This window comes from Eretmochelys imbricata, chromosome 8 (assembly GCF_965152235.1).
Source record: "Eretmochelys imbricata isolate rEreImb1 chromosome 8, rEreImb1.hap1, whole genome shotgun sequence".
Lineage (NCBI taxonomy): Eukaryota > Metazoa > Chordata > Testudines > Cheloniidae > Eretmochelys > Eretmochelys imbricata.
Genome location: NC_135579.1, coordinates 99,674,494 through 99,699,487, shown reverse-complemented (window position 1 = coordinate 99,699,487; position 24,994 = coordinate 99,674,494). Strand labels below are relative to the sequence as shown.

General features: G+C 38.6%; 1 protein-coding gene across 1 annotated transcript in view; it reads right to left on the bottom strand.

The window, feature by feature from the left end:
• The window catches only part of AGBL4 (AGBL carboxypeptidase 4), a 1,373,421-nt gene that overhangs the window by 950,803 nt on the left and 397,624 nt on the right, over positions 1-24,994 (bottom strand). Inside the window, exon 4 of the mRNA XM_077825380.1 lies at positions 5,368-5,462. Coding sequence (XP_077681506.1) covers positions 5,368-5,462 — 95 coding nt within the window. The remainder of the gene's footprint in view (positions 1-5,367; positions 5,463-24,994) is intronic.

Sequence of the window (24,994 nt, the reverse complement as noted above, 5' to 3'; positions counted from 1 at the left end):
ATTCTTAAAACTACAGTACCCACCTGGGGAAGTGAAGAAACAGATTGACAGAGCCAGAAGGGTACCCAGAAGTCACCGACTACAGGACAGGCCCAACACAGAAAGTAACAGAATGCCACTAGCCATCACTTACAGACCCCAACTAAAACCTCTCCAGGGCATCATCAAGGATCTACAACCTATCCTGAAATACGATCCCTCATTCTCATAGACCTTGAGAGACAGGCCAGTGCTCACTTACAGGCAGCTCCTCAACCTGAAGCAAATACTCAGCAGCAACTACACACAACAGAAACACTAACCCAGGAACCAATCCCTGCAACAAACCCCGTTGCCAACTCTGTCCGCGTATCTATTCAAGGGATACCATCATAGGACCTAGCCACACCATCAGGGGCTCATTCACCTGCACATCTACCAATGTGATATATGTCATCATGTGCCAGCAATGCCCCTCTGCCATGTACATTGGCCAAACCGGACAGTCTCTACACAAAAGAATAAATGGACACAAATCAGACATCAAGAATTGCAACATTCAGAAACCAGTAGGAGAGCACTTCAATCTCCCTAGACACTCAATAACAGATTTAGAAGTGGCCATTCTTCAATGAAAAAACTTCAGAAACAGACTTCAACAAGAAACTGCAGAACTGGAATTAATTTGCAAACTTGACACCATCAAATTAGGCTTGAATAAAGACTGGGAGCAGTTGGTCACTGCAAAAAATATTTTTCCCTTCGTTGATACTCACACCTGCCTGTCAACTCTTGGGAATGGGTCACATCCACCCTAACTGAACTGGCCTCATTAGCACTGACCCCCCCCAACTTGGTAAGGCAACTCCCATCTTGTCATGTGTTGTGTATCTATACCTGCTTAGTGTATTTTTCACTCCATGCATCTAATGAAGTAGGTTATAGCCCACAAAACCTTATGCCGAAATAAATTTGTTAGTCTCTAAGGTACAACAAGGACTCCTCGTTAATTTTTTGGTCAAAAATGCTGACTTGTGTTTGACACTCTCCGTCTAGAGCTCTTGGCACTGACTTGTTCCAGTCAAGAATCAAACTTTGAAGGCATTGAGAGGCTTGAAGCCATGTTCACATAACTACATTCAGAACAAAATATAAAGATTCTTCAAAAAATCTTTGTCTCTGGAGGCCTATCCATCCATGATATCCAGATGTTGTCTATACACAGAGTCAAATTCTGTCCTGGATGCAACATCCAGCTTCTAATTTAAAACCAGTGGGAAACACTTCCTCCTACCCCACCCCCAATTTTTTTTTAAAAAAATTAGCCCATAACTTCAGTTCTTAGAATCATAGAATCATAGAATATCAGGGTTGGAAGGGACCTCAGGAGGTCATCTAGTCCAACCCCCTCAAAGCAGGACCAATCCCCAACCAAATCATCCCAGCCAGGGCTTTCTCAAGCCTGACCTTAAAAATATCTAAGGAAGGAGATTCCACCACCTCCCTAGGTAACGAAGGTAACGCATTCCAGTGTTTCACCACCCTCCTAATGAAAAAGTTTTTCCTAATATCCAACCTAAACCTTCCCCACTGCAACTTGAGACCATTACTCCTTGTTCTGTCATCAGCTACCACTGAGAACCGTCTAGAGCCATCCTCTTTGGAACCCCCTTTCAGGTAGTTGAAAGCAGCTATCAAATCCCCCCTCATTCTTCTCTTCCGCAGACTAAACAATCCCAGTTCCCTCAGCCTCTCCTCATAAGTCATGTGTTCCAGTCCCCTAATCATTTTTGTTGCCCTCCGCTGGACTCTTGCCAATTTTTCAACATCCTTCTTGTAGTGTGGGGCCCAAAACTGGACACAGTACTCCAGATGAGGCCTCACCAATGTCAAATAGAGGGGAACGATCACGTCCCTCAATCTGCTGGCAATGCCCCTACCTATACACCCCAAAATGCCATTGGCCTTCTTGGCAACAAGGGCACACTGTTGACTCACATCCAGCTTCTCGTCCACTGTAACCCCTAGGTCCTTTTCTGCCGAACTGCTCCCAAGCCATTCGGTCCCTCGTCTGTAGCGGTGCATTGAATTCTTCCATCCTAAGTGCAGGACTCTGCACTTGTCCTTGTTGAACCTCATCGGATTTCTTCTGGCCCAATCCTCTAATTTGTCTAGGGCCCTCTGTATCCTATCCCTACCCTCCAGCGTATCTACCTCTTCTCCCAGTTTAGTGTCATCTGCAAACTGGCTGAGGGTGCAATCCACACCATCCTCCAGATCATTAATGAAGATATTGAACAAAACCGGCCCGAGGACCAACCCTTGGGGCACTCCACTTGATACCAGCTGCCAACTAGACATGGAACCATTGACCACTACCCGTTGAGCCCGACAATCTAGCCAACTTTCTATCCACCTTATAGTCCATTCATCCAGCCCATACTTCTTTAACTTAGAGGATCTGTATGCATGCATCTCTTGAACATGAGGAAAACAGATTCTTCTGTTTTCTATTGTCTCAAAACCAAAACCCGCCTGTGTAAAAGAAGGAAGCACAAGTAATTAAGTTTGTGATTCCTTGTTACTTCTGTTAATGATTTGTGACCAAGTGAATCTGTGGAGAATTTCGGTATGGAGCATGCAACTGCATTGGAATCTGCCCAGGCAGTCATAATGAAGATGAAATAATATATACCCAGTATAGTGTACTTTGTAAGTACAACAGTGAACTCTGTGTTCACAAATAGCTAGAGGTTTGCTTCTAGAACTTTGATTTCTTTTACCTTGATTTCAAGAAATCTGCATTGTATCATAGTTTTTTCTGTCTAATCCAGTCATCTGCATCATGTCCGTTAAAATGCTGACTTTGAAAACAGTTTAAATCATGTCTACGTACACCTTAGATTATGTTACAGTCTATGGCCATGAATCCTCCACTGTGATCCTTTGCAGAGTCCCAATGACCCAACACCTCCTACTAGTCTCAGAATAATTATACCAGGCAGCAAACAGCACGGGAATGAATAGGACTGGGAATTATCCCATTCATATTAAAGATCCAGAGCTACCCGAAAGCTGTGTTAGCAACTGTAAGTACTAGTACAACCTGCTCCAACAAAATGAAAACATGGAAAATAATTTTTACACGTTTCACAAGAATACCATGGAAACTAGTATAGAAATGGCTGTAAAGATGTCTCAGAAATAATCTGAAAGGAAGACACTCAGCTATAAGAAAGAACATAGTGTATATCAAAGACTGAAGGGTGCCCTGGTGTGCACACAACTCCCATTAACATTAAAATATAGTAAATCATACTGAGAGGAGACCCCAATATCACTAAGAGCCTGGTAAGAGTATGGATTGCTGTGCTTCTTCAAAGTACAACCGGATGTTTTCAAACAGACTATTGGAAAACAAATTATTTCTTTTTAATAGAATGATATTTTAAATGTAAAATATCTATTTCATTGCTGAAGCTGTTTTATATCTTGTAAATAGCTCCATAAATTAGAGTGAGGATTTCTGAAACAGGATTAGAGTGCAGCGATGGGGCTGCAGGAGAAAGCTGCATAGCGCCTGCTGCCTACTCTGTGCCTGGCTCCAGGCACTGCTATTCATCCGTCACTTTCATGAGAGCAAATGCACCCCCCCCCAAATATAAAACATAAAAATAAATAAATCATTTGGAAAATGCAGGAGAAACAGGTTTTCAGAAATAATTAAAGATTCTATATGTTTTTAGAAAGAACCTATTTCACATTTTTGTAAGAGATTTACATTTTAATTTGAAACCAAAATAAGGAATAACTTATGTAGTAAAGCAACAGTTGATTTAAGGCTGAAATTAACATACACAAAATAATTAATTTAAAACACTAGACTTGGTTGGAAAAGAAAAAGAAATTTTGAAAGATGATAAAAATCACTTAAATTTGATCTGGACCTGACTCAAAAGAAGACTCTTTTGGGATAAAATAATAAACACAGTTAACATGATTGTACATGCAGTAGCTATGCACCAAATGATTGTTATTTAATATGTATTGTAGTAGCACCCATCCAGGACTGACCACATCCTGCTAGGTGCTGCTCAAACACATGGTAAAATAGGTTTCCCTTGTCCAGATGAACTTACAGTCTAACTTAAGGCAAAATTGTCATCTTGAGTGATTAAAATGAAAACATTTCTATAGGAATGCATCTTATGGCAACAAAAACTGAACATTATGGAGGTGGAAATCTTCTAACAGTTGACATATTTAAGAAAGGTAAATGTATAAGAGTCAGATGACTTGCACATGCAGATCGCTCAAACATTTATTTTGAATTAACCAGTTAGGAGTAATGACTGTAAAATGTTCTCACTTTGCTGAATTTGTAGGGCTAAAGCCAATATAACATCGATCCATGTTTCAGAGCACAGGCCACTTCACGCCAGGTCAAGAACCGTTTGTCAGAGCTTAGATTCTTTGTGTAGGCTTCCTCACTCTAGATTCTGGAGGGGCCTCTTAGTTAGACACTAAAGGTGAAATCCTATCCCCACTGAAATCAATGGGAGTTTGGCTACTGACTTCAGGGGAGCAGCATTTTACCCAGTGATGCTTCTTTGGCAGCACGACATCACTAGCGGTATGTAGAGACATTGTACCTGTCCAGGACGCAGCAGGCAGAATACCCGGTGGAGGAACATATGGAGGATGATGGCCGCAACATACTTCCACAGGCTGTAGCATGCATCTCCCCACCACCACCACCACCCAGTTCCATGTTTTGACTGCCAGACACTGCAGAAGGAGATGGGGGCATTGACATTCCATTCTGTGGGGCACCCAGCACTGCCTATAGCACGAAAAGCTGCCACCATTTTGTTCTCACAGACTGCATATGGCAAGTTTCTGAATGACCCCAGCACACGTGCATGGGGAGGGTAAGAGCTTTGCACAACTTAGCATACTTCGGCGGGGGAATGATGCTTCTGTCTCTGAATGATGAAGTAAATTACTCTTCACTTATGGCCTAATTCTGCAATCCAAACTAGGCAAATCTCTTAGCTACTTCTTGGAAGTTTTGTATGTGTAAGGACTCTAAGACAGGCTCCTTAGGTTTGCATATTATCAGTAGTAGATATGTTTATTACGTGTCATCAAACAAAAGTACAACATCATATGTATGATATTTGTGTGTGTGCATTTTTATGTTGTCTATATTGTACTGTATGTGATCAAGTCATTTCACCTGCTGGTGTCTTAGTCAATCCATTTGAAATATGGCATTAGATGAAAAGCATTACTTCACAGATACTCGATACTGCACCTGAACTCAGGTAAGTGCCAAACAAAACAAAATTCTTCTGGTATTAGCAAAATTTTAGAATGATAATTTACCATTTTGGTCTGCTTGTGGATTTCACCATAGGAGTCATTCCATCACGATAGAGGCTTTTTGTTTTACTGAAGTTGACAATGTTGAAAATTACCCTCTGAAAAACAGAGAAAAAAACCTCAGTTATAGTCGTTATGAACTACAATCTGTTCTGTACAAAGCTCTCATTTGCTTTCTGTACAAAAGCATAAAGTAACTACATACATGCCTACATGATGTTTCATAGATGAAATTTAATAAAGACAAGTGCAAAGTACTTCACTTAGAAAGAAAATAAATCAAATGCACAGCTATAAAATGGGGAATAATTGGCTACATGGCAGTACTGTTGAAAAGGATCTGGGGGTCATAGTGGATCACAGGTTCAATATGAGATGTGATGCAGTTGTAAAAAAAGGCTATATCATTTTGGGACATATTAACTTTCTGGAGTCAATATAAGGTACAGTATATTCAGGGAGCTAATTGTCCTGCTCTAGCTGAGGCCTCACTAGTTCTGAGTGGAGTACGGTGTGCAATTCTGGGCGCCACTAAACTTTCAGCTAGCGTAACTCCCTGGTGTTAAGGGGAGGAACACCTCTCTTTGAGATGCATGCTTTTACTGCAGCTGGTTGAGGTGGGGGCAGGGGTTGTTACAAACATTACTGATCAAGCCACATATCTGAGTGACTGAATATAATATATTCTGCTCATTGAGCTGCTTTTTTATGGGTCATCATGAGCTCATTTTTATAATTTGCTCACTAAGCTATGTGCTTAATTTGTTAATTTTTATATTTTCTATTTCCAGTATTTAGGTTGACTCTTTATTGGATGTAATGTCCATCTTGTGAAAGTTCTATTTATTCCTTATCTCTTACACTTAGAGTGCACGGCACAGTTCTTTCACAGGTGTGTTCAAACCTTTATAGGTACTTGGTTAATTTTGTACTGTATGTACAAGCATTTCATTTTACTTGTCTGAGGCTTTTTTATTTGTTATATAGCTCTGCTTAATTTGTAAAAGCAAATTAAGTTGCAACAAATCGGTATATTAGTCTGGATGTTTGCATGGAGTAAGTGAAAAAAAACAAGTTCACCAAACCAATTGCTTTAACTTTGGAAACAATCATGCCACTGTTGGAAAAAGTAAAGCTGCTAATTTTGTGACGTGCTAACTGACTCATAGCAGACAGCTGGTAGAAAATGTTCTTATTCCAATCGAGCTGATTTTATATAATGAGTTGAGCAAATGTACACAACTGGATAAGCAATATATATAAAAACAGTAATATGCAGTTCATTTAACCAAACAGTACAGAGTATAAAATTTCAGCCACTAATGTTCACAGTCCCATTAGCAGTTAACAATGTGTTCAGTCCTTTCAGTATGGCATAGAGCTAGATTGGCAGGACCTAAAATTCAGCCACTATAGAACTGAATTTTATCAAAGTATGACACTGAATTAATAAAGTACAAAAATCAAAAGCACTAAAATATGCAGCTGAATCAGACAAGTATTCTTAGCGATAGTTAAAGCAGTCTATGCAGCTCAGTCAGTGAAGTGTGCAAAAAAATGTAACTATAATGTACACACCTTAACCAGAAAAATATGCAGCTTTCTCAATAAGCTATGCAAACGTCTCTTGAAATGCAGTACTGTCATACAAGTTAGTGATACAGTAAGCAAACATTTGCCAAACAAGTAAAATCGGCTGCTGGTGTGATTTTTGTCCTTTTTTATGTTCTTGATTAATAAATCATAAAAACAAGAGTAGGTATACACTGTCCACATTGAATTGCTATTTTCTAACCACCTTGTCATTACTTGCAGGCTTTTTATTGCTTCTGAGAGGTAGTAATGGGTGACATTGCATGATTAGTGCAATTTCAATACTCAACTCGTTTAAGAGCATAAACAAAAACACTGATAGTAATAGAGAATGCTTAAAAAGAGACTGGCAACTGATGTAGAGGAGGCACACACTGTGCTTCAATGAGTGGGCCAAATAAGGTGAGGGTAGCTGATAGGTCTTTTGCCCTCGCCAAGATAGGGAAACTGCCTTTCTCTAGCATGTGAAGACTGTTCCGGGGGACTGGGTGGAGGAAATCAATTTGTGATTCAACTTATTCTTTGCTTGTGTTCTCAGCCATGCAACAAGGGACTTGGATCAGAGGATATACATCAGCTACCGACTTGATGGCTCCTTCTTTGATCTTCAAAAACTCACTGCTAAGAATAAGACACTGGAGAGGCTTCTCGTTGAGGCATTTTTTGCAGATGACTGTGCCTTGATGGCTCATAGACAAGACAACCTTCAGGTCATCGTTGCCAGATTTTCTGAAGCATCCCAGCTCTTTGGCCTCACCATCAGTCTTGGAAAGACAGAGGTCTTGTTCCAACCAGCACCTCATTACAATGTCACAGTGCCAGCCACCTTCTTGCAAGTATTTGGGCAGTACCATCTCAAGTGATGGTTCCCTTTATAAAGAAATCTCCTCCAGAATTAGTAAAGCCAGCCAGGCCCTTGGCCAACTTCAAACAAAAGTTCTTAACCAAACACAACATCCGTCTCTCTACCAAATTTAAGATCTACAGTACAATGGTTCTAACATCTCTCCTGAGACGTGAACTCTTTATAGAGGTCACAACAAACAGCTTGAGCAATTTCACATGTGCTCCCTCCACTCCGTAATGAGCATTCGCTGGCAGGACAGAGTGACCAATATTAAGGTCCTTGAGAAAGCAAACACAACCAGCATTGAGGAAAAGTTATTGACAGCACAACTTAGGTGGACCAGGCATGTCATCCGAATGGAAGACCACCGTCTCCCAAAACAGATCTTGTATGGGGAGCTGAGTCAGAGCCAAAGAAAGAAGGGTCATCCATGTAAGCGCTTCAAAGAGAATATGAAGAGCAGTCTCCAGTGGGCTGGCATCAATCCCAAAGAACCTGAGCAAATGGCTCAGAACAGGAGTCACTGGCAGTCTCTGACAAGATCAGCATGTGACAAGTTCGAGCAGGATCAATGAAATTATCTCCAGGCTCCACGTGAAAGGCACCACAGAGCTGCATCAAACATCATTGATACAGACTTCCCGTGCCTTCAGTGTGGCCAACTCTGTGCATTAAGATTCAGACTGCGGAGTCATATGCATAGCCATTTATGAGAACTGCGACAATATCGTCATCATCAAAACATCCTATAGCATGCAGGGTGAGCAGTAAAGTTTTCCCACAGTGCCCCAAGGTCCTAGGGATAAAGTGGCCATATTTTGAACAGAAAGGGGGCACACTAGGGACTCTGGGATATGGTTACTTTGACTTGGGTCTGCACACTGCAGCATGGACATCAGTGCCCTGGGTTGGACCATGGGTTAGAATGTTGTAATGTAGGGTTTTACAATCTAGATGCTCAAACCCAGGATTCCCTAACACGGGTGAGCTGACTTGAGTCCCACCAACCCTGGGCTTACATTGCAGTGTAGCCAGACCCTAAATGTTTCAGAATCCAGAAGAAATACTTCAGCCCTTCAACCATCCAAGATACAGGATTTGGGCACTGTGCAATGGCACTAAGTGGGAGTCTTTTAGAGGAGATTTTAAAACCTGAGGTCTTGCACTCTGCATGGACACTAAATATCCCATAGTATTTTGGTAACTGTGGGGATTTGCCCTGGTGCTTTAGACCAAATTTCTCTCTGCTTCTACCACTGTTATGTAGCCTGCTGTCCATTAGCTGGTTGCCAGTGTTGTCAACTATCATGAATCGTACAATATTTGGTGCTTTCCTTATAGTTCCAGCTCCTGAAGTCATGGGACTAAACAAGACTCAGATTTTTTTTAAAGAAAAAACAAAATTGCCAACCCCCACAGTGGCAGAGAAATATTGAAAATGTGACCTAAGTGTACCATAAAGGCTAAAAAAACAAAACAAAATAAAACAAAAAAACCTCTTTTAAAAAAAGTCATGGTTCTTAAACTAATCTCGTGACTTGATGCCTGACTCATAACTTTTGATGCATGTAGTTGGCAATACGATATCGCTGCCTCCCCACCAAACAATGGTGCATTTCTGTGGATCTGTGTGTATTTCATAGATTTGGGGATCCTTCAGGATAAAAGGTGTTATATAAAGTATATGCTTATATAAGATAGTGAAGGAACCCAAAAATGCAGATTCAGTAACTAATAGCTGAAGTTGCCACCAGTGGCTGAAAACAAACAGTACACTAAGTATTGTACAAATTTCCTAACAAAGACTTCTAAAGGTTATTTTTTTTTTGACCTTTTAAAATTTAATTAAATACCTTTAACATTTTAAAATAACCAATGTATTCTTTCTTCCTGTATAGGAAACAAGTCTCCTTTCAAGTTTAAAAAGGTTTAAAACTTTATGGCATTTAGTCCTTCTCCTCCCACCCCCATTAGTTAACAAATATTTAACATCTCTCTGCTGTCACAAGGAAAGAAATTCTCACCTACTGAGGGATGATGTTAGGAATCATACAGAGCCCTAGCAGATTTGTTAATCAGCTGCACCTGTGTTTTGTTACCTGGAAATTGTCAAGTCTTTGCACAGGTACTGAAGTCTTACAAAGATAATGAAAAGAAAGGTTTACAGCTTGTGAATTATAGGATTTTCTCCCTCACTGGAGCTCTCATTAAAATACTTAAAGAGGAGAGAAGGTAAATTTTAGCACATCACATATACCAGCATTAAAATAAGACAGATTTTTAATAAAAATAAATGCTGTTGGATGTATCTCAATACCAAATATAAAATGATCAAATTTATTATTGCAGCAAAGTATTTGATATGATGTTCTTGGCATGAGAAACTATGACTAGTAAATGAAAGAGGAGGTATTACCCAATATTTGTGTATTTCAATAAATGGCACATAATTACTTTAGAAATAGAAAATGTTCTTCAGAATTAATTGCCAGTTGCATAATGTTCCCTGGCCACCAGCTCTTTCTGATGAGGTTTCTGCTTGTCTCAGAACTAATGCAGTTATGCACGCGCATGTACACACACGGGAATTTCAAGATCCGTACAGGGCACAGCCATCTAGTCACAGCCATAATGTGTGCAGAAGGGATTGTATTGATGAGATCAGCCTTATTTCATTGGACTGGAATACTATGGAGAGGGACATCTCAGACCCACCCCTTCTGGACCAAAAAGCGCACAGACTGTGACATATAGCCACAGAGGCGATTCTGAGTGATCAGAGGATGCACACGATGGAACTGCTGCTCCCATATTCAAGGCCCTGCACTAAGTCTGGCTCCCCTGTATGGTCTATCAGACCCAAAACATAGTGAAGAAATAAGAGGGTTGGTCAAAAATTTTCCATCAAAAAACCTATTCTTTAGCAGACCATTGGTTTATGACGAAAAAACTTTCACCCCCCACCCCAAAAAAAAAAAAATCTTTCCACAGAAAATTTTGACTTCATAAAAACTGAATATCCCAAAAGCAAAAGTTTTGGTTTCAACTGAAAACCAAAAAAAAAAAAAAAAATTGGAAATGCTGCTTGGTGCCTATTGGGAGTTGCAGTTCTCTTCTGGACTGAGTTTCCCAATGGGACTAGATCTCCCATGATACATGAGGGTGAGGGACTCCTGTGTTGCACTAAGGTGGCTTAAGAAGAGTCAAGGAGCATGGTGCATGATGGGAGATGTAGTCCAGTCCAAATATTCAAGTTTAAAGGACTGACGTGTAATACTGGACATTCTCAAAAGAAAGGAATGGAAGATAATAGCCACCAGTTGCACTAAGTGTTAGAGAGTAGAAAAAAATACATTTGTGTGCAGTCATTTTGCCCAGCACTAAAAAAATACAGAAGACAACAGTCTGTGCCCAAAGGATTTCACACTTATAATCAGATTTGAGGAAGGCACAGACAAAAAGGGTCAGATCCATATGACATGAAGGCTTGAAGAGTGTGACAGGAGATGTTCCAAGCGTAATGGTTGGCTTAGAAGAAGCTGTGAAGCCAAGAGTGAGAGGAGGATAAAAAAAGCACTGTTAAGAAGAAAGGCTTGGGAGAAGCATTGCCAGTGTTTGCAGTGTATTTTGGATTTTTGCAGTTGATGTATCTAGTAGTTTAGGGTTATGATTTTCCTTCCTAGACTTTCATGCTTATGGGAATCTGTAAGGGCAGGGTAAGCGGTTATAGTGTTTAAGAAGCTGAGAGGTGGGCATATGGGGGAGAGGCCCAAAAATAAAATAAGTAAATTGCCAGTCTCTTCATTTCAATGTTTCCTGCTATGTTGAGAAAATGAAGTCATTTTAACATGCAAAACCAATGCTTTTTGGCCATAAGAGGTGTCAAGGTTCCTCCCCCACTCTAAACTCTAGGGTACAGATGTGGGGACCTGCATGAAAAACCTCCTAAGCTTATCTTTACCAGCTTAGGTCAAAACTTCCCCAAGGTACAAAATATTCCACCCGTCGTCCTTGGATTGGCCGCTACCACCACCAAACTAATACTGGTTACTGGGGAAGAGCTGTTTGGACGCGTCTTTCCCCCCAAAATACTTCCCAAAACCTTGCACCCCACTTCCTGGACAAGGTTTGGTAAAAAGCCTCACCAATTTGCCTAGGTGACTACAGACCCAGACCCTTGGATCTTAAGAACAATGAGCAATCCTCCCAACACTTGCACCCCCCCTTTCCTGGGAAATGTTGGATAAAAAGCCTCACCAATTTGCATAGGTGACCACAGACCCAAACCCTTGGATCTGAGAACAATGAAAAAGCATTCAGTTTCTTACAAGAAGACTTTTAATAAAAATAGAAGTAAATAGAAATAAAGAAATCCCCCCCTGTAAAATCAGGATGGTAGATATCTTACAGGGTAATTAGATTCAAAAACATAGAGAACCCCTCTAGGCAAAACCTTAAGTTACAAAAAAGATACACAGACAGAAATAGTTATTCTATTCAGCACAATTCTTTTCTCAGCCATTTAAAGAAATCATAATCTAACACATGCCTAGCTAGATTACTTACTAAAAGTTCTAAGGCTCCATTCCTGGTCTATCCCCAGCAGAAAACAGCATATAGACAGACACACAGACCCTTTGTTTCTCTCCCTCCTCCCAGCTTTTGAAAGTATCTTGTCTCCTCATTGGTCATTTTGGTCAGGTGCCAGCGAGGTTACCTTTAGCTTCTTAACCCTTTACAGGTGAGAGGAGCTTTCCCCTGGCCAGGAGGGATTTCAAAGGGGTTTACCCTTCCCTTTATATTTATGACAAGAGGGCTTGGTGATCTTGACAGTGTTGCAGTCATCATAGCTTTACAAAGGTAAAAAGCTCTAACAATTTCTTCTGTAACTAGATACAGATAGATTTTCCATCAGTGTTATGCATGCTTACCTTTGATTTCTACCTATTTATTTTTGCTTCAAACCTTCACATGGAAAAGCAAACTCTATTTTTACAATTTGGATCCCTCTGCAACACAGAGTTGAAGAGTAGTGATGGAGTGCAGGATCTTATTCCATACACAGTTCCTTTGGTAGTGGTGGCCACATCCTAAAACAAAATAAACTCTCCCAGTTGCTCTACAGCACTGGTACTCTTCTTAGTATCAGTAAATACTTATAAAGAATTGGAAATTGGGCCCCATTGTGCTAGGCACTGTGCAAAACACTTAAGAAAAGAAAAAAGACAACCCCTCTCCTGAAGATCCTACAACCTTCCTTTTCAGGAGTAGATCTGTTGCAGTTCAAATACAAGACAGAACAAGGCTTTAAGCAAGCAAGCAGGCTGGTCTGCCGACGGGCTGGTCTCCTGTCAGCTTTCCACCCTCTCTTTTATTCTTTCTCTCCCCCCGCGCATTACATACTCCAACAGATGAAAGGAATACACTGGCTTTGTTTAATATTCTTATTTACCAATATCTACCGCATTCCTTGCTCTCGGGCCTTGAGCCCAGTCCTGGGAGGCTTCCCACGGTTCATGTCATCTGGGCGAGATTCCAAGGTTCATGCCCTTGAGAGGAGCCGTGTGTGTACTGCTCCTACACAACACTCCAGGTGTGCCCTGAATGTTGCCAAGTGCATGAACCCTGCATGAATGCTACATAGATCAAATATTTCTACAAGTTCTTTTCATCATCTGAGGAACACAGGTAGCATGTGTGCTTTTATTCTCTGCAGTGGACTTCATAATCCATGCTATTGTGACTTTTAAGATAAATTACACCAGTTGATTACCCTGACGGGCACATGTGGGGCCCATGGGCCGCAGGTTGCCCACCACTGGTCCAGATAATACTTAGTCCTGTCATGAGGGCAGAGGACTGGATTAGATGAGCTCGCAAGGTCCCTTCCAGTCCCATGATTCCATATTAGATTTATACTGGTAGAACAGCATCTGTACCTCTCGATGATCATTATGAAACAGTAACACTAGGGCTGCAAAAGATGCTTACATTGAAATTTCTAGGAAGTACAAAGACAGTTTCCTTATTAAGGGATGGAGTTCTCTACAGAACTCGTGACATCCACCCCTTGTCAAGATACCCCTTGTCGGGAGGTAACAAATCCTTTCTTTACATTGTTCATCACAGCTCTACTCTGCACATGATTTTTTCATGTCTGATTTACTGAAAGGGTGATACCAACACAGAACAATAAAAGCCAAAAGGATTGACCTTACAAGACAACCATATTTTGTTCATGTTTGTAACTATATTACCCTAACTATAGACCAGATTACATTATATTTTACAAGAATATTGACAACTATAAAACCTATCAAAATATAAACATCAATTAAGATAAGGTTGAATTATACACATAAGAAACATTTTCTTTATTAAACAGTTTTCATAGATTGTTATTTCAAAAGAGTTGTCTATATATTTACTTAGATAATCTTCTTGCTAAATTTAAAGGAGATATTCATGGAGATGTTATATTATCTCCTTAACAGCAGTAAATTACCAGAAAAACTCTAAGATATTTAGCTACAGTATATGAAAACGTCTAAAGACAGCTGGGGAGATTTAATCAGTGTACTCCTTATTCAAAAAGTGCTGGTTTACATAAAAAAAGATTTTTAATACAAATATACAACAATTTTGAACGACTGTACTTATTTACATCTGTTGAGGGACCTGAACTAGCATTTGAAACTAAAGTAGCTTATTTCTCTGTGAAATGTAAATGTGAGAAATACTTTTGGAATGCTCTTTTAAAAATTGATAGTGTATTATTTTACAGAATTACAGTACATGTGGATCTAAAGTGAGAGTTGTCAAACATAGCTCCCTCTTGTATACAATCCCTGAGAAAAATTGAAAGCCATGCCTAGCGCAACTAAAGGCTATATGACCAAAAATATTTTAGAAATATGGGTAGGATATTTTAATTAATTGTATTTTAATTTAATAGGGAGTCATATCTAACTTAAGTGTTCATGGCTTTTCTCATGAATCTTAGTTGGATTTATACTGGCACTATGAGAAAACAGAGTTTTGGCAAATACAAGGACTCAGAAACTTGACAATTTGTGTAACTAATTATTTGATTTGAACTAAGGTGGTTCTATGTCAGAAACAGAATGTACAGAAATTTAGAAGGCTTGCTAGAAAACTCAGATAAGTTATTTTCTTGCCATTTTATAATTTTCACATGTACAAATAAAAGATTAGCAGTTAACTCTGGTCTAAGGTCAAGGAGGCTATTGTCTCAAGGAACTGGCATTACATATTTATTCTCTGAATTAAGCCTAATTATGGCTTCTGATTTTCAGCTGATTAGATAGATAGATACATACCCCATAAAACATTGGGAAAACACCAAAAATGGTTATTTGTATCTGAGGTCTTGTCTACATGGAGCAGTAATATTGACTGCTAATGTGTTGCATATTAATTGGTCCATGTAGACATTGCTGGTGTGCATCAATGGTTCCCTACTGTGCTTTAGTATAGTGGTGTTTGAAACAGTACTACATTAAAGTGCACTAGGGAACGTTACAAAGAGATTATTCATTACAGTATATACAACTGCAAAGAGTAATGACAATTTCCATCCCACCATCAAGCTCAGTCTGGACCAGTCCACACAAAAGATCCACTTCCTGGACACTTACGGTGCTAATAAGCGATGGTCACATAAACACCACCCTATACCGGAAACCTACTGACCGCTATGCCTACCTACATGCCTCCAGCTTTCATCCAGACCACACCACACGATCCATTTACGATACAACCGCATTTGCTCCAACCCCTCAGACAGAGACAAACACCTACAAGATCTCTATCAAGCGTTCTTTCAACTACAGTACCCACCTGCTGAAGTGAAGAAACAGATTGACAGAGCCAGAAAAGTACCTAGAAGTTACCTACTACAGGACAGGCCCAACAAAGAAAATAACAGAACGCCACTAGCCATCACCTTCAGCCCCCAACTAAAACCTCTCCAACGCCTCATCAAGGATCTACAAACTATCCTGAAGGACGACCCATCACTCTCACAGATCTTGGGAGACAGGCCAGTCCTTGCTTACAGACAGCCCCCCAACCTGAAGCAAATACTCACCAGCAACTACACACCACACAACAGAACTACTAACCCAGGAACTTATCCTTGCAACAAAGCCCATTGCCAACTATGTCCACATATCTATTCAGGGGACACCATCATAGGGCCTAATCACATCAGCCACACTATCAGAGGCTCGTTCACCTGCACATCTACCAATGTGATATATGCCATCATGTGCCAGCAATGCCCCTCTGCCATGTATATTGGCCAAACCGGACAGTCTCTACACAAAAGAATAAATGGACACAAATCAGACATCAAGAATTGCAACATTCAAAAACCAGTCAGAGAACACGTCAATCTCTTTGGTCACTCAATTACAGACCTAAAAGTGGCAATTCTTCAACAAAAAAACTTCAAAAAACAGACTCCAAGGAGAGACTGTTGAACTGGAATTAATTTGCAAACCAGATACAATTAACTTAGGCGTGAATAAAGACTGCGAGTGGATGGGTCATTACACAAAGTAAAACTATTTCCCCATGTTTATCTCCCCCCTCGCACTGTTCCTCACACGTTCTTGTCAACTGCTGGAAGTGGCCCACCTTGATTATCACTATAAAAGGTTCTCTGCCCGCCCCCCCGCTGGTAATAGCTCACCTTACCTGATCACTCTCGTTACAGTGTGTATGGTAACACCCAGTGTTTCATGTTCTCTGTGTATATAAATCTCTCCACTGTATTTTCCACTGAATGCATCCCATGAAGTGAGCTGTAGCTCACGAAAACTTATGCTCAAATAAATTGGTTAGTCTCTAAGGCGCCACACGTACTCCTTTTCTTTTTGCGGATACAGACTAACACGGCTGTTACTCTGAAACCTATATAATATATGGCAGGTTTCAGAGTAACAGCTGTGTTAGTCTGTATTCGCAAAAAGAAAAGGAGTACTTGTCGCACCTTAGAGACTAACCAATTTGTTTGAGCATGAGCTTTCGTGAGCTACAGCTCACTTCATCAAGTGAGCTGTAGCTCACAAAAGCTTATGCTCAAATAAATTGGTTAGTCTCTAAGGTGCCACAAGTACTCCTTTTCTTTTTATATAATATATGTTATTCATTACAGTATATGAAAAGAGAAAGTCCTGAAAACCCCCATTTTTTCCAGCATCTGGGAATTTTTGAGTTTTATGTAAAGATACACCTTGAAAAATTAAATGAATAAACCTGAAAAACAGAAGCCCTAATCATAAACATGGAATCCTGATGTCTGTTAAAGTGAGCTCAAATGGCTATTTCAGCACCAAAATGTATCATGGCAAAATGTCACTGTATAATACATAAACTTCCAAAGGAAATATACTATTATATACACAGAGAAGTCCTAAGAAAAAGCCACAGCAATTCAGTTCTCTCTGCTTCTTTCACCCCTGGGACGACCTTTCACAATAAGAATTGTCAGTACCTTATTTATAATGGCAGATCTCAGGTTTGATTCTGGCAGCTTTTGATCACTTGATGGACCAAAAGCTTTCATATACAGAAGAAACTGCTGCTTCTTTGGCATCCTGCAGTGTGTTTAAACCTCAAAAGCAACTTTTAGTCCCAGTAGTGAATTACTGAAGCAATGTAAACAAAACACACACATCACAAAATGATGAATATCTCAAACAAAATATCTTTGTCAGATGGATGACAACTTCACATTGCCTGAAAAGCATCTGTAAGTAACTGTAGACTGTAAATAAAATTCTGGTTTACAAACTAAAAGTAAAAAAACCCCAAATTAATTATTTAAACTTTAATACAGTTTTTTGGAAATGCATGAAAAACATACATAAATAAATGATATTTTTGCATATGTTCAACGTTCCGTTCCCTGAAGGTAGCCTCCTACACAGGTGCACGTTCTTGGGTCACACTAGTCTATGTAACAATGTAAATACAAGATAATTAGAGAATTGTCTTCAAAGACGCTTTGTTATTCACTTTATTGATGTTATGTAAACAAATAAGCTTTGATGAATACGTGACAATGACAGTTGTCTGTCAGTAGAAATTCTTTCTAGGATGGATTATATTGATTAGGTAACAACTCTATACAGATGCAATATATAATTAACTTTCTTAGAATTGAAATGTAGAGCAAGTCAGCTTTTTCCCCACCTTCTGAACAGATGCATGGTCAAGAGGAAAATCATGTCTCCCCCTCCAACCCCCTCCCCAACAAAAGAAGTAGCAGTAGTGTGCATAAGAGATTTTAGCACAAAGGTTCAATAAAATTGGTTTGCCACAGTCGTATTTTCAATTTTTATAAATCCCTGGAGCTGTTGTAAGGTTACTATGGATGCCACAAAGCACTGGATCTATGCCTCAGTATAACAGATATCATTTATTGTTTTTGCAAAGAGCCTAAATAAAACACAATATTGTAGACTGATTGGCTTGGTAGTGCAACCTTTTAATACTGGCTATAACTACATTAATATACAAACAATTGCTACAGCACCATCATTGAGGAAGTAAGAGATCGGGAATGTCTGTTTCTTGTGAATTTACTATGGAGTTAAATAAGCAATGTAACTGAATATAAAGTACTATATTTTCAGTACATCCTTTAATCAAATAAATATGTCCATCAGAAATGTGATAAGTCTGGACAAAATCCAAAGAGATCTGAGTATACAGCTGAGTATTTTAATGGATTTACAAGGCGTTTATTCAAAATCTTTAGACACATGCATGTGTGGTACAAGGCTCCTTTCTGACTAAATCTAGACCACTACGATGAGAAATAAAATTTGCTAAACTTTTCATTTCATAGATAAGTGATAGTGTACTTTATTCATATGTATAATGTTCATATACATTATGGACTTACCTGTATCCCGGTCCTTTACAGATCTAAGATGCTTTATATATTGCAAAATATTAATCCACATCCTTACCTATACTCTTTCCATGGAAGTCCTACAGTTTATGTTCTTTATGACAATAAAAATGTATAACCACTTTAGAAGTAAATTTAGTCATTGAAATATGAATGGGAAACGAAACTAAGCAATGTTTATTGCCAAATAAGTGTCTGATTATCATAATTAAGGAACATTTCCAGTCTTTTTCATTTAAACAACTGGAAAATAATCCCCTTTTGTATATTGAATGCTATTTAAATTAGAACTATTCAACAATTTGCATCATTTTGCTACAAATATTTGTAACCATTCTAAATTAGAGGGAAGCTAAAGTGTTAGAAGAAATGATATTCACAAAACTGGGGAAAGACTACGAATTCAAAGGGCTCAATTCACTCCCAGGTTCCACAGAGAGAGAAGTTCTGCAATGCCCCAACAATGCACCTTGAAAGTGGAGCAGAGCTAGCCACAGAACAGAGGCAAACATGGAGAGAGATGGCATAGCCCAATCGCCAGAAGCGTTTGCTGTTCCAGCATGCCCTTACTAAGTCCTAATGCCGCCAGGGTCAACAATGCAAACATTTCCTACCCTTGCTACCTCTGTTTGCCACCCCCACTAGCACAGGAGGGTGCTAACCTCACCACCACCACTGGCCCTGCACAAGCAGAAGTGAATCCAGTCCAAATACCTGATGATCGAAGAGTCAATGTTGTATTAAGAGCACATACAGAAACAACGAAATTGCAGCATTTAGTTATGCTCATAGAAATCGTATTTAAGAAAAATGCAAATATTTGGAAGCCAGGGAGCTATTTTAAAGATCTGCTAAGAGTATTCACACCAGGAGATGGTTTCAAACATCAACGGTTTTGAAAACAGAAAACAGAATCATCAGCCACTTCAAGCAGGTCTTGCTGTGACACCAGAAAGTCAATTCACTCAGTTTAGCAGCATTCAATTCTCAACATTTTGTTCTGGGTTTCTGTCAAGTTATTTCAGGCTGTGAAATTGTCAGGAATGATGGATGACTATCAGCCTTCTGCTATCTTCTTGCCTTCTCCTTAGAGATTTGCGGCTGCTGACTGCAAAGCAAATTCCTTTTCTTTTTTTTTGCACAATATGCCAAATGAACAACAGTAATTATGAGAAAGCCTACACTACAATTATTTTAGCACTTAACTTTGTATTGACATCTGTAAGAGAGAGCTCTTTAGATTGATTAGCAATGATATAGCTTCCTGCCTTTATACTGTAGCTTCATTCATTTCTTTACATGTAATTTTAACAGAAACACTGATTTTCCATCCCTTACTGTTTTAAAACTATAAATTGGATTAATTGTGGAAAACTTCTAATATTTAAATAAAATTAGTAGCCTATCCTAATTGTACCAGTGTTTCATCAAACTGTATAGTACTTGTCATACAATCAAAACCAAACAAAAGAACAATTTAGGGATATCAAACAGGATTTAATTAAGGAAGGGGCAGAAGTTTTATTATTGTTCCAGTCCAAACTTCGTATTCCCCTCCCACATAAATCTTGTTTGTCACTCCAAATTCAGCCCTGGTGTATATTGAGGCAAGTCCATTGAAAGTGGCATTAAATCTGTTTGCACATTGATTGAATGTGATCTCAAATCTGCAAAGCATTTACTACTGGGCGTATGAGGAGAGTTTTTGTTTTTAGCATTTTCTTTTCAGCTGTATCTTACCTTTTTTGTTTTATTTAAACAAATGTAGCTAAATTTCTAAATAAAAAGATCAAAATATTTCATTTCTAAAAGACCTAAAGGAAGCATTTTGGACTTTTGATTTTTTTTCAGCTGAAACTGTTTGCCAAATTCAACCCAAATTCACAAATAGTTTGGTTGATCTGAAACTACATTTTTCAGTGAAACTATTTGTCCAACTTTCAAAGTAGCAGCCGTGCTAGTCTGTATTCGCAAAAAGAAAAGGAGGACTTGTGGCACCTTAGAGACAGTTAGTCTCTAAGGTACCACAAGTCCTCCTTTTATTTGTCCAACAAATTTCACGCAGCTCCACTTGTGATGGCATAGATTGGGACATTCTTCAGACCCACAGCAATTATGGCTCACTCAAGTTTTTCAATTGTGTTCAAAATAACTGCACCATTCAACATTAACAATTCAATAGCAATATCAATAAGCCAATTAATTTGCATAGCTCTCCTTCACATTTGCAACCTTTTCAATCATACCCTCTCAGGTCAGGACAATGGGTGCCAAGTGGTTAAGAACTTGACACTAAAGGATTTAAACAGTAAGCCTCACTGTCCTATTTTAAACAATATAGTCTAATTATAGAGCATTTAGATAAAATAACCCCAGAAGGAAAGTATTTTTACTTCAGCAACCATTACCACCACATTCTTCCGTAGATGCCCCTCTGGGATCAGTTTTTGGTCCATTTTATGTTTGGTCGGTATATACAGTTAATAAGTAGCTAAAACATGAACATAAAGTAAGTTGATGAAAATGACCATTTTGCTGCTGTCCTGATCTTCCCTTTGTTAACGATATTGTTTCCTCTGGATTGCTCATGAATAATGGCTTCACATTCCACACGAAATAATGGTTTCTTTTCTCTAGGAAAAAAATTAATCCTGGTCGTAATCTTAAAATCGGTTACTTTACGTTGTATCCATCAGATTCCTTGGAATCCTGAGGACTTTCAGCACACATCAGCATTTACATGAAAAATAAGGTTTCTGCTGTACTGAAGTTCTCATTAAGAATTGGATGTTGTCTCATAAATACATGCTAGTGGTACAATCAAGAATTCACGTTTGTATTTCATCTAGACTACTGTGATGCAAATTCATCACATTTTTTATACTACTTTACAAACTTAAATCTTCACAACTCATGAGCAAGAAAAAAAGTTTAAATTTTTGTGAACTTTTATGCATAAAAGATTACCCCTTGCAGGCATAAAGGAAGAATATCTTGCAGCTGAGGGCAAAATTTGCTCTTAAAGTCTCTAGGGCACTGAGTCAGCAACCCTTACAGTAAATAATACTTACACACATAAACAGTCCCATTGACCTCAGTGGGACTACTTGCTTGAAAAAGTGCTACTTAACACGGACATGGGTTGCAGAAGTGGGCCCTAAATTTGCCACCAAATTACTCAAAAGACAAATGTTCTTTCTAACAACTCACACAAAGTCAGATCAAACACTAAGAGTAAACTGCTTAGTCCAGAGAGTTGTAATACAAGAAGAAATGTAAAATTTTATTCTTGGGGCATCTAATTTTTGAAACAATATCACTAAAACTAATACTTAGATTATAGAATAGATTATAAAGCCTTAAGGAACCACTCTCATGATCTACTCTGGCCTCCTGCATAACACAAGCCATAGAACTTATCTGAATTAATTCCTGTTTGAATGTAAATTAATTCCTTAGTATGTTTTAAAAGGCATTTCATATATTTCTGCAGTAGAAGTTAATGTAAACCCCTAATCAGGGTGGATTAAAATAATTGTAAAATAATTGTTTTTAATTTAAATTTGAAATCATGACAACCTATCTATAGTAACCTAAGCTTATTATGATCTAATGAAATCAATTAAATAAATAAAAATATACTCTGTATCAATTAATCTTCCTCAAAATTTTAATGAGTTAAAGGCTGGTGCTGTTGTAATTATACATACACAGAATCGGGGGGAAACATTTCTGAATTTGCAGATCAACTCAAAATATAAATGTGTCACAATGTCAGGTACTGCATTAAATATATATATTATTTTCAGTTTTTACAATGGAGAATGCTGATATTTACATTTTTTTCAAAATGTAAATATTTTCAGTTTCTGTGGTGCAAAAAAGTGTTTGCCCTAATAACTTTTCGTTCCAGTTTAGCTAGTAAATGCTGGGAGATTTTTTTTCTTCATTTGAAGTAGTTTATTCAAGGTTCAGAAGCTGATTGGGAGTTAACAGCAGGAAAGGTTGGTTTTCTCTTCCAGTCTATTTGGAGAGAGAGGATAAGATCTACTAATTGTGAAAATTTGGGGGATGTGGCACCCTGATTTAAATGGGAGTTGGGCAGATAACCTGTTTGGCTACCGGTGAAAATCCTATCCTGTCCAGATAGGACACCTATTTGCATCTTGAGAGATCTTTGAAAAATCTGACCCTGCTGACCAGAAACAATCTGTCAATTCACTAACTAGTTAATAATTAATTTGTGTAATAAATCAGTTAGTTTTAAATGTAAATGTTTGGATAAGAAAATAAATTTATGTAGCCAAAACATTGAAGGTAGTTTGATTTAATTAATACAAATAAATTTTAAAAACACAGTTTTTATACTTTAAATTGAATTCCAATTTCCATTCAACTGCAACATGACATGAATGCCAATTAAAAAGTGTCTAGTAAACAAGAAATGCATTATTCACCTTTTGCTAATATACTAAAAAAGTAAAAATTAAGAATCTAAATAAAAAAGCTATATAATTGCTTAAATAAATGTGTATGGATATAGGGTATCCTCCTGATTACCAAAAAGGACAATCAATTTTAGTGTAAAGGCTGTATTTGATTGCAAATCAACATTTTAATGGTTACACTAATGAGAATGAAGATTTCTTTAAAAAAATAACCAAAAAGTACAAATGCAAAACAAGAGTAAAATCAAAGACTGAAATCAAGTTTTCCTGTTTGCTGACTTCAATCATGATTAAAATTGATGATTTAAATCAATCCACCTGCTCCCAATAAATGTCCTGAACATCCTTTAAAATGTCTTTAGCCAGGATGTGGAATATAGCAGCTGAATGTCAGAAAGAGCAGTAACAGACATAACACAGTCTTCTAATGAGAGTAAAATGTGATTTATACAATGATCTCATTACCTAGAAATAAACAAACCTCTTCTTGCTTTATCTTTTAGACTTAGTTTATCCCTGTTTGCTTTATCTCCATTTAGGTTTCAACTTTAAACAGAAGCTTTTGTATCCAAGTACTGGAGCAGCTACTGAGTTTGTCTGCAATACTTGCATGATAGTAGCAGTTTACCCTGAAATTTCCCATTTGCTGCCAATTGAAAGGTACTGCACAAAATCATAGAATAAAGACAAGGATTTGCATCTCAACCATCAAGAGAATCATTTGCTCACGAGGGAAAGAAGTTACAATGTCTAATCAAGTATTAATTTATCCTTCGTGCATTCATAACTTGTCTTATACCATTGGTAATACTGTTTGTGTGTGTCTAAAACCTCACAGTCACCCTGTGCTCCTTTCTATACAATAAAGGCTCATCCTCATATTTGTGATATTACAGAATCTGACACCTGTGCTGTCTTAAACATGCATAGAAATGGAGAAAAATTGATCTTTGTGTGCATGCCTGTCTATAGTATATGGAAAATGTGCTGGGAAGGGGGAGAGAAAAAGAAACAGACAACACTCTTGTTGATGCATAGAATGGACACCATTAAAAGTGAACTAATATGCTGCCATAACATTGAGTTTATTGTGGTATTTCCTGTGTATTGAATATATATCACAATAAGGTATTTACACTGTGTCAGAGTGAATGTTCTCTCAATAATGGAACCTATGCTAAAATGAATGTATCTTAACTCATCTAACATGGTCTAGGGATTTGGAGATTCTTTCGGGGAAAGAATAGTAAACAGGTGCTTGTGGGGCCTTCCAGGCAGCAGAGAACACCCCATAAACTTCTTGGGCAGTGTGGTTATTACTACTAGGGAGTTACTGAGTGGCAGGTATGCCCAAATCCACTTCTCAGACCTTTTGGCAACAGCATCCTTCATGTCACAACCAGTTCTCATGGCTCACAGCTGATGCTCAGTTTTTCAACATCACAGATGTAACTACCTGCAATGCCCTTCCAAACTCTGCATATTTATGTGCTTTTAGAGTGTGTAAACATGCAATATCAACATTCCCCAACAAAGCCACATGAAATATGCAGAAACAATCAATCATTCTCCTTCTCCAGACCTGGAGGACACCTCCTGATCCCCTCCACTGCAATTCTAAAAACAGTGAGGATTCCTTCTACCACCTTTGAGCCCTCCCCTACCAAACCCTCTGTGACCTTACACCTGCTCCCACTTGGATGTTTCCATTTTCGATACTCCAGGCTACAGTCCTAGAGTATCAACTGGAGTTTGGATGTAGGTGCCAGAGACTCCTCGCGGTCATGCAGCAGAGGG